The sequence below is a fragment of the Fulmarus glacialis genome, unplaced genomic scaffold, assembly GCF_000690835.1.
Source record: "Fulmarus glacialis isolate BGI_N327 unplaced genomic scaffold, ASM69083v1 scaffold11831, whole genome shotgun sequence".
Lineage (NCBI taxonomy): Eukaryota > Metazoa > Chordata > Aves > Procellariiformes > Procellariidae > Fulmarus > Fulmarus glacialis.
Window position 1 is genome coordinate 1,571 of NW_009192167.1, and position 10,945 is coordinate 12,515.

General features: G+C 45.6%; 1 protein-coding gene across 1 annotated transcript; it reads right to left on the bottom strand.

Moving 5' to 3' along the window:
• Positions 1-3,303: 3,303 nt before the first annotated feature.
• On the bottom strand, positions 3,304-10,046 carry ATP5A1 (ATP synthase, H+ transporting, mitochondrial F1 complex, alpha subunit 1, cardiac muscle; the record flags this gene model as incomplete). Its single annotated transcript, XM_009586957.1, has 11 exons — positions 3,304-3,530; positions 4,268-4,418; positions 4,638-4,782; positions 5,345-5,452; positions 5,557-5,781; positions 5,912-6,063; positions 7,035-7,183; positions 7,328-7,494; positions 7,573-7,746; positions 8,629-8,798; positions 9,968-10,046. Coding segments are annotated over 11 exons (1,602 nt in total), but the record flags the coding sequence as incomplete, so codon positions are not given.
• Positions 10,047-10,945: the final 899 nt, after the last annotated feature.

Consider the following 10,945-nt stretch of genomic DNA (forward strand, 5'->3'; position numbering starts at 1 on the left):
CCATGGTATCTCCAAGTAGTTCACCGGTGGCCAGTTAATATTATCAAACCCTCAGCTCTGCACCGACTTCCTCCAGCACGGCAGCGGCAGCTCGCTGGGGCGTATTTTGGCTGCACGGGGCAGGTTGCAAAGCCACAGCTCTCAGGACACGCGTGGAGGGGCACTGCCTGCCGGGGGATGCTCAGAGCCTTCAGCAAACGCACCCCATGACCATGAAGGTGGCTTTGGAGCCAACTCTGACCAGAGTGGGGTGACCCGACCCAACTGTGATCCCCCACCTCCGGCTGTGACCCCCCCCCCGGCTCCGGCTGGGTCCTACCACGCTATCCCCGGTCCCCCATGCCCCCACTCACCCAGAAGTGGTCCCTGAACCGTGCCTCCCGCATCCTGCTGCCGCCGTGCTCCGCCACCGCTACTGATCCTGGCACCGCCCCACCGAGCTGGTCCCACCCCACAGCGTGGTGTCCCCACCCATGGCTACACCCACCCCACCTGCTGCGTGGAGCTTCGCCATGCACTCTGGGGTCTCTGTGGGTTTGGGGACTGCTGCAGAGGGCACCTCTTCCCACAGCAGATGGAGGAGATCAGTGGGGACGTGAGGCATGCTATCGTTGCACCACGGGGAGAAACCCACTAGTGACGGTCAAACCCCATTGACCCAGACAGTTTCACGAAGGAAACCCACAGCAGAGGATGAGCATCACGGCCGGCAGCTACAGAGCTGTGTCCACGCAACCTGCAGCACCTTCCCCACAGGTTGTCGGAGTATTTTGGGAAGGTTTCACCATACATGTCCTGTTTTTACCCTTAGTTGATTAGGGGACACTGCCAGAGATGAGATGCTGGGTGAGTGACCTCTGAGCGGTTTTTAAAAAAGATGAAAGCAGATGAGAGAGGACACTGTGTGCCGGAAAGCCTGAATCGCACTCGCTACCCTAAAGCCTCTGCTTTAACAGCTAAAGCAGTCCAGTAATGTAAAAAAAGGTATTTTTGCACTTACTGAAATAAATCTGCTCAGTTGTGACCTAAGCAAACGTTTCTGAGGTTTATAGTGATGGAAACAGGTTTGCATGGATTTTGCTTCCAGTGTTCGTGGCTGCAGTTCCTGACCTGGCAGCAGAGGTAGCATCACATCTGTTTCAGATCTGAATCAAATCTGCCCAGCTGCAAACACACAAAATACTCCAAGGTGTGAATCCTGCAATAAAGCTTCAAGTTTTCTCCATCTGATCTGACCGCACTGGAAGGGCGCGCTTTAGGACAGGCAGATTAAGCCCGAGCGGGGTTGAGACCCAAAGCATGCAGGACCGAGCAGCGCGGATCAAGGCACGGCAGCTCAGGGCAGCGTACGCAACAGTCGTCATCAGCCCTGCAGCAACAGCCGCACATCAGTCACAGCTTTGACATCACCTGCGCACAGAGCGGGTGTTACCGCAGCACTGGCAGTTACACTGCACAGGACACCGTGCTGAAACAGCGTGTTTCGGGGATTATTTCTGTGATTTTCTCAATCAGCTCTTCAGCCGATTTAGAGGGATGACCCTGCGCACACTCCCAGAAGAGGGCACAAACCCTCACCACGAATCCGCACCGTCACAACCCACTCACCGCGATTTCTCTGCTTTCCAGCACCAGCCCACAGCCAGGGCAGCCCACAGCACCTCCCGGGACTTGCGACCGATCCTTCAAAACCAGCCCCTCCACCCTTCTGTCTGAGCGGACTTAATTACCACACAGTGCTTTAATGAGGAAATTATCACCTTCCTAAGTCACAGCAGCAACAGGGCAGAAATCAGAACTTTGGAATATTTGTTACCAGAAACAAGTGCGTGTCTCTGCAATTTTGGACTAAGACACCCCTGAGCTTGGTGCTTTCTAACTACAGCAGCATGTAAGTAAAACATGACACAGCGACACCAACAAGTAACTAGGGTTTAGTCATTGTGCAAGAACAGAGCAGCAAGCTGTAAAAGCTGTCCTGGAAGGGACAAGCGATGTGGGGCAGCTGGATGGTCCACCGCAGTACGCCCACGCCTGTGAAGCTGCCAGCCACCTCTTCTGGAGCTGGGCATGGAAGAAACAAGATCCTAAAAGACAAAAGGAACTCCAGAGGAAGCGCTCCTCCAGGAGCACAGCACTATTCAAACATGCCAGCACTTCCCAGAAAGATGTCTGACACTCCTCCACTAAAAGCGTGTGTTTACTTTTTCCTGTGCTGCAGAAGCAAGAGCTCACACTCTCAAAGCACTCAAGCCATTAATAGAGAAGCCTGTTAGCCTGGAGCTGTGTGAAAGGCTCAGGTGAAACGTTTCCAGTTGCTTGTAACACAGCAGGCTTGAGCTTGGAGGCAGGATGCTCCTGCAAAGGAAGTTAACTGGGGACAGAGCGAATAGCCTCAACAAGCCCTGATCACAGATAACTGCAGAGCAGAGGTTCACCAAGGATTAAGGACCAAGTTCCAGCGTTATCAGGTACAGCTGAACACACCACACGAAGGGGAGTGACTTTAAACTGAACTTTCCCACATCCCAGATACGAGTTCTAACACTGGGAAATCTTGTACCTCACAATTAACGATTGGAGACGGTTTATTGGCAGAACTGGAGTCAACTCAACAGAGGATGGTGGTGTTTACATCTCTAGCAGGTACTACTGTTAACAGCTAAATGTGCAGTCGTCCCGAGACACAAGGACACTCAGTTCTGAAAGAACCCATCTCCTGAAAGCAGGCAGCAGGATGGGTTAGACAGCAATTCTAAGAAATACTCTGTCACAGTATCAAGCTGTTAAAGAATACTGAGGTCTGACTAGTTACCACCCATAACAAGACCGCGGAAACTGCTTCCCCAGTTCCCCGCCTTTCTCCGAGATCAGTCGTCTAGTGAAAAGGGTAAGAACTGCAAGGGCGACCCTCAGCTCTGTCACGATGGAACCGCAGTCTTAGCCACAGAATCCAACTGCTACCCCAACACGTTCTTGTAAGAGGAGTTTGATCCACGAGGTCTGACTAGTTACCACCCATAAGAAGACCGCGGAAACTGCTTCCCCAGTTCCCCGCCTTTCTCCGAGATCAGTCGTCTAGTGAAAAGGGTAAGAACTGCAAGGGCGACCCTCAGCTCTGTCACGATGGAACCGCAGTCTTAGCCACAGAATCCAACTGCTACCCCAACACGTTCTTGTAAGAGGAGTTTGATCCACCCAACAGTTACGATGCCCCCTGATTTTCCAGAGTTCCTTTAGCAAGCGTGTGTCCAGGGGAGTTTAACTCTGGTTTTAAAGGCATGTGTTGCTCAAGCAGCAATAATTTAGAACAGAATTTTCCTTTTTACATGGAAACTTTTATTCTCGTTGAGATCTGTACATTCAAGTCGCACATACTTTTAAGTCTTTGATGGAGCTGGAGCATGGGATCACGACAACAGCCTGGTCTGTTTGAAGAGTTAAGAGTTTATGCCTCGAAAGTAGCCAGGAAACTTGTGACTATTTCCTTCAACTTAGCTTCTGTCTGGTCAGAGATCTTTCCTTCGGTCCTGTTGGAAGAGTTTAGTTAAACTTCTGATGCAGAAATAGACATATGGTCAATCCCTGACTAAGGCAAAGAAAAACTTTACAATGAACCTTCCAATTTCTAACAAAATTAGAAGATGAATTAACACATTTCTGTTTGATGCATGAAGCTGTACCGCTGAAACTAACATAACATCCCTTCTCCTAAAAAAGTTAGTCCTGTTTAAGAACGAAGGTTTGTCAACAAATACTTTCAAACTAGCTGCAACGTGGTTCAACAAGGCTCTGTCTTCTGTAGAGCTATTCCTCAGAGATGGAAGGCACATGATCTGACTCATGACAGAACAAGCTAGGACCAGGTTACAGGACAGGACTATGGAAACACTCGATCCCCAACAGTCCACACTCAGCAGCGGGGAAGGCAGTGAGCAGCACTGAATCCACAGTGCTGTAATAGCTTAAAGCTATCAAAAATATGGGAACTGACTAGATTAAGTGATTTCAGTATCACATTAGGAGGGGTATTCAAGTAGGTTCATTTTAAGCATCAGCTGGATTTCCTAAGTAAAAACTGGAGACAAGAAGCAGAGCACTGGACAGTGCAAGGACAGCAGGAAGGCTGATTTAACCTCCAGTTCTGGTAGAGGCAGCTTAAGGCCTGATGTTCTAGGATATACTAAATTAACAGTTCAGTGACCATTATCTGCACACCAGCCATCAAGTCAATACCCTTGGGATGAAATAAGACAAATCATCATACCTGATCGTGGAGAGGAGGGCCTGGTGCTGGCTCAGTACATGAGCTAGGAAAGCACTCTCAAATTTAGTGATTTTGCTGGGCTCCAGCTTGTCCAAGTGACCTCTTACACCAGCATAGATGACTGCAACCTGTTCCTCAATAGCCATGGGAACTGCAGAAAAGAAAGCATTCGTGCCATTGTTAACTCTTACATTGGAGACATCAGTACTACAGACTCCTTCTTTGAAGATCAACTGCATATACACAACATGGTTCAAATAAATCTACATTTACCATGTCCACAGAATGTCTTAAGGCTGCCACAAAGACCGGCCTTGTCAGCACAAGAGACTAATGGGAAATGCACACTTTTTATGTTGAAGACACTCACCATACTGTCCTTGTTTGAGAAGCTCTGTCAGACGTACGCCACGGTTCCGCAGCTGTTGTGTGGCAGCATCCAGATCAGAGCCAAACTGAGCAAAGGCAGCTACTTCACGATACTGAGCCAATTCCAGCTTCATGGTACCTGCCACCTATAACACATGACACAGGTCAGACTGAGTTTGACCAGTTTTTAAGTGAGTCTAGTAGTTTGCAGGTTATCTTCAGCTGACAGTTGTCACAAGTCAGCTTTGCCTTGCATACCAGTCACGTGAATCTCAAGATTCTGACAGATGATTATATGCATTTCTAAAAATCCCACCATCTGCTTGGCCTTTTAACATAAGCATGCTATTCCTCCCTACAATGGGCACAGCTGATACTAAACCTCTCTAATTCCATATCTCTGGATTAAAAGAAGTGTGGGGTTAAGAGAGCATTCTCTGTTTCTAGTTAGATCAGTACCCAGTTCAGCATACTGAAACTTAACAGTCCTACATCTTTATGCAGATACTATTTTCATTTCTTCCCCCCTCCCCCCAGTAGGCAATAGAAATATCAGAGATCCCCAAAGTTTGTTCTTTTGTAATTTCATAATGCTGAGGAATCCAAAGCTTTATTCCCCCTCTATTCACAACTCTAGAGTGAAATGGGTTGGAAAGCCTACACACTACTTGTCTTTAGTGAGAGGAGGAGCAGCAGTTTCATGCTTACCTGCTTCATAGCCCTGGTCTGAGCAGCAGAACCTACACGGGACACAGACAGACCAACATTGATGGCTGGACGGATACCTTTGTAGAACAACTCAGTTTCTAAGAAGATCTGTAGGAGAAAATTGTTTTATTATCTTGGTGAGACACCTGGAAGCCTCCTCAGAGACCTGCCAGTAAGTTACACAGAAGTACTGGCATGTGAAGATGTCCTACCTGTCCATCAGTGATAGAGATGACATTGGTTGGAATGTAAGCAGACACATCACCAGCCTGAGTTTCAATGACAGGCAAGGCAGTCAGAGAGCCACCTCCAAAGGAATCGTTCATTTTGGCTGCTCTCTCCAGCAGGCGAGAGTGCAGGTAGAACACATCACCTGGGTAGGCTTCACGACCGGGTGGACGACGCAGCAGCAGAGACATCTGACGATAGGCAACAGCCTGTGTGGTATAAAGAAAGCTCTCAGACTTCAGTAGCTCATTTAAAATTTTGAATTTCTAAACTTGACGTGATCTTACAGCTACAAACACCAATGCTAGACTATGAGGCCTATAAACAATGTTTCCTGACCTGTTTGGATAAGTCATCATAGATGATTAACGCATGTTTTCCATTGTCTCTGAAGTATTCCCCCATGGAGCAGCCTGAATAGGGAGCCAGATACTGAAGGGGTGCTGCATCGGATGCTGTGGCAGACACCACAATAGTGTACTTCATGGCATCTGGAAAGAATCAGAGACACACACCACTGAGTATATTACCTCACCATGCCCATAACCAGCAAATACAACACGCATGTGAAGTACTAGCTGCTGAAGCAAGCCCAGGCAGCATCACCACATTGTTACAGGAAAGAACACTGCACTAGATTAACACATGCGTTAGCTCAACTAACTCAAGAAGTTCCAAGAGCGAGATCACAGCAGCTAATGTCTAACACTTGCAGACTTCTTTCCCATTTAGAATGAAGTTTAAACTTTCACTAAGACACACTTCGGTTCTAGAAAGAACTCAGCCTGAAAGTCCATGGTTTCCCGGCTGCTGCAAGGAGATACTACCCTTTGTTTCATAGTCCCAAACAAATTATTGTCATTAAAACGTGGGGGGTTTTTTTCCTGCTAGGTATGACTCTGCTTGACCAGCAGGCAAGAGGTAAAGTGCCTGATCCCTTGCAAGCTCTGTTACATATGCAGCCTTGGTCAACAAGATCGCTGTTTTTGAAAAGATGCTATTATTTAATCCCTTACGTTTGGGCAGTAAAGTCTATGTTTAGGCAGTAAAGTCTCTCCACTAAACTTGCAGCTGCCATTCACACTGACTTGCATACATATGAAACAAATGCCAAGTCCATAAATACTTGTAGGCCATAGCTTGTCATCACGCCGGCCTGACTGCCAAGAGGAAGCTCTCAACTCTGCTGGAAAAAATACAGGCTGACTTTTCCAGAAGCAATTCAGCAGTTTTGGGGCCTCATACTAGTCTTCTAATGCGATGTAGCAAAAAGGAGATTTTTTTTTTTTTCCCCAGATACCTAGAAAGATTTTTTGTCCACAAAAGCAAGTAGTTCACTCATTTAATAACAAAAGAATTCTGTCCGTACTCGCAGCTAGGAGAAGTCATAGTAGCGTTCAGCATTATAATGAGAACAGGATGTCACTAGCTGCCAGGCTCAACCATCTTCAAAAATCTGTACCTGCATCAGTGAGCCTCTTCACCAGCTGAGCAACAGTAGATCTCTTCTGGCCAATTGCAACATAGATACAGTACAACTTCTTTTTCTCATCTGTTCCATCATTAAATCGTTTCTGGTTGATTATTGTGTCAATTGCAATTGAAGTTTTCCTGTGTAACACAGAGGTTGGTAAATTAAGCTGCCTACGGTTCTCCCAACCTCTACGTAGTTCTGTGTTCAGCTTTGCACATCGGCACATGCTGTACTCATGTCTCTCTTTAAGGAAAGATTTTTAGCTTGGGCATTTAACTTACCCGGTCTGCCTGTCACCAATGATCAGCTCACGCTGGCCACGACCAATTGGCACCAAGCTGTCCACAGCCTTAATACCAGTCTGCATAGGTTCACGCACAGAGATTCTGGGAATGATCCCAGGGGCCTTTAAGCCAACTCTTCTACGCGTTTTAGATGTAACAGGACCCTTAAAAGAGAGGAATAAACCTGCTGCAGTCTGTATCACATAGATATAAGCAGAGGTAGCAAACGTAGTTACACTTACCTTCCCATCAATTGGATTGCCCAGGGCATCTACAACGCGGCCCAGCAGCTCCTCCCCAACTGGAACATCCACAATGGCACCAGTCCTCTTCACAACATCCCCTTCCTTGATCAATCTGTCATTACCAAACACGACAACACCAACATTGTCGGGCTCCAAATTCAAGGACATACCCTAGGAAAAAGATCACATTTGCCTGAGAAAACCCATACCGAATTCACGAAAATGTTGACAGTTCAATACTGATGTGATTATTCTACAGTGTAGAACCTCCAACATAATCTACCTCAATCTTATTTGTAACAATAGTCAATGTTCTGCTTTTATGTACTATGCACGTGTGTTCTTCCATACTGATTGGAGAACCTGCCTAAGCCTTCAGCTCACTACATAATTATACTTGCAACAGTCTAGCATTCAGTCATTTACCTCTCCAAAAAGGACAGAAAGGATAAGCAGGGTTCAAATACAACATTTCTCTCTTACCTAGGAATTGGTCAAGGGAAAAGTATTGGCTTCTTCTCTGCATAAGGCGAGTTAGATCACTAAAATACTGGAAGAGCTGTTGCAGTACTCTCGGAACAGACAGCTTTTTAACTCTAGTCTACTTTTAGGACTATAAGAAGTCAGCAAACCGCACACTGTATTGGAGCAGAGAAGCTACTATTCAACAGTAAACTGAAAAGCCAGCCTGAAACCAAAGAAAACGAAATCCAATGCCAGATTAGTTCTTATACTTCCTAGATGAAGACAAATAAAGCTCAAATGTTGGCCAAGAACCAGATACTGATACTGAAAGCACAGTGTTACAAATTCAAAGAATATTTGCTTTTTGTAGTATTATTTCAACTAGTTACTATGTATTAAAATTGCAATGAAGTCTGTAAAAGGTACCTCCAAGCATAGTCTCATGTTCTTAAAAAAGTCTTCTTTATATTTCTAGGCCGAAGTCTGTAAAAGGTCCATATAGGTACCTCCAAGCATAGTCTCATGTTCTCCTTAAAAAAGTCTTCTTTATATTTCTAGGCTAAACAAACTGCTTTAGTGGAAGCTTACCTTCAGTCCAGAGGAGAATTCAACCATTTCTTCTGCTTGGACATTTCTTAGGCCGTACACACGGGCAATACCATCACCAATCGACAGCACACGGCCAGTCTCCTCAAGTTCAGCAGAGGTGTCAGCTCCCAAAATACGTTCCTCAAGAATAGAGGATACCTCAGCAGTACCTGAAAAGAGACATTTCAAACCAGATTTAGCACATTAAGGCACAGTATGAATTCAGTGAGCTTGTCTTGAATTCACAAGCCAAGGTACCCTTTCTCAGGTATGCCACAAGGTCTAGCAAGCACCACTCTTCCTTACATAGGATGCGTAAGATAAACAACAGCTCCCATTTTCACAGTGAATAAAAGCAGCTTCAACTCATCATTACGAGCCAGCTTCAATCAAAACATTTATGGCTGTTTAGTTATCCTTCATTATGCCCTACACTATTAGCAATCTCTCCCGCTAGAAAGCAATTAAATTAAATAATTAACCTTAGCTCAGAAAGGACATGCTAGCTCTGCTTGCAGAGCATTTAGACTTGAGGCATCAAAACACCCTGTCAACTGATTTGTAATCCAAGATCCAAATACATTTAAAGGAACCCAGTACATTTAAGGAGCAAGTTGTTCGATACAAGCTATAAAAATGTATTCTCCATCTTCCTCAAATTCGTTTACCAGCATACCTCCAACAACTTTTTATTTCCTCAGCTAGGAAACAGAAAATAACACTGTGAAACTCTTATTTCCTAATAATACCATAAATCACCCTAAACCACTTCAAAAACTGTACATGAACCACTACCAAAAATACAGCTATGCAGTGCCGTTGCCTTCTCTAAACACCAAGATGCTGTTTAATCACCCTAAGCCACTTCAAAAATTGTACATGAAACACTACCAAAAATACAGCTATGCAGTCCCGTTGCCTTCTCTAAACACCAAGATGCTGGCAGCAAAAAAGTTATACTCAAGGACACAAGGTCAAACCCAGGCAGGCCTGGGAAAGTGATCCGTTCCTTCATACTGTTACAAACAAGACAGGAAACTGGAATTTGAGGCATTTTTTCAAATAATTCTGCAGGAGTTGAAGACTGAATCGAATCCTCATGAAGCAGGTAAGCTGTGTAAGCCAACTGACATGTGACCACTCCTTTGGTTTGCGCATAATTTGAATAGTTATTAAAGTGAAGTCTCCTTCATGTGACTATGTAACAGATAGTTCACTGTTAAATACTGTCAGTATATAAATGTCCTCAACTGACACACGCCCCCCTCACACTCCATATTCAAATTCCTTCTTAACTGACAGTGCCGCACTCTTATATGAAGACCTTTCTCACACTCACCTGTTTTCTGAAAGCATGTTTTGGAGGCATGGATGTTTCTTGTAGCAACAAATGCTGCACCCAGGGTGTTTCTGGAAATCTAAAATAAGTAATTGTTTCAGTAACAGTGAGATTTCCTCAATCATTCAAAAAAAATGTTAAGAGATAACACACTGAAATTTATCATGAGCTTATATATTTAATGTCTCTCAGCTTTGAGTTGAGCTTCACAGCACTCCATTCACAAGTTGTAGTTATGGAACCAATTCCAGCACTATTAAGCCAGGACCGATCCTAAAAGAGATTGCTCTAAATTACACGCTGCATTTTTCTGCATTGCACTGATGTCACTGTCACAGCACCACAGCAGCTCCCAAAGCAACACCTCCTCTCGTTTGCCACCTTTGCGCTGAACATCAAAAGCTCGGGGCATAAAGAAACCAGTGCACCCCTCATGATTCCACAAAAGGGAGAAATGAGATTGTTTCTTCTAGTGGTTGACCTTTCTAAGAAAAATCTAACTGCGGAATTTCTGAAGTATGCCTAGAACATATACGGTAGCATAAACGGAAAAAAAAAAAAAAAATCTGTGATAATGAATGTATTAGAAGATTATAATCCTACATCCCAAGCAAAGCTCCCAGTGCAGCCCCATGCAGCGTTAACGCTATTTCTCTGAAAGCCTGGGCAGGCCTCTCCTCCGTTCACCTTCACAAGGGACACCGACCGGGAACGGATCCTGACAGATCTTTGCACCCTCGCTCTCCTCACAAACACAGGGGAAAAACTGCCACCTGGCAAAGCCTCGCAGCTCTAATCCCTAGCCTTGACTGGGATCTAGGAGCTTTCAGATATTAACCTCAACCCCAGCAGCGCCAATCCGCATCCCCGGGGAAGGACACACCGTCCCCTAGACCCCCTCCCACCTCCCAGGTGAGGGCACCCCCGCTCTTCAGCAGGGGTTCAGTCCCCGCTGGCACCCAGCGCTAAAGTGAGCCC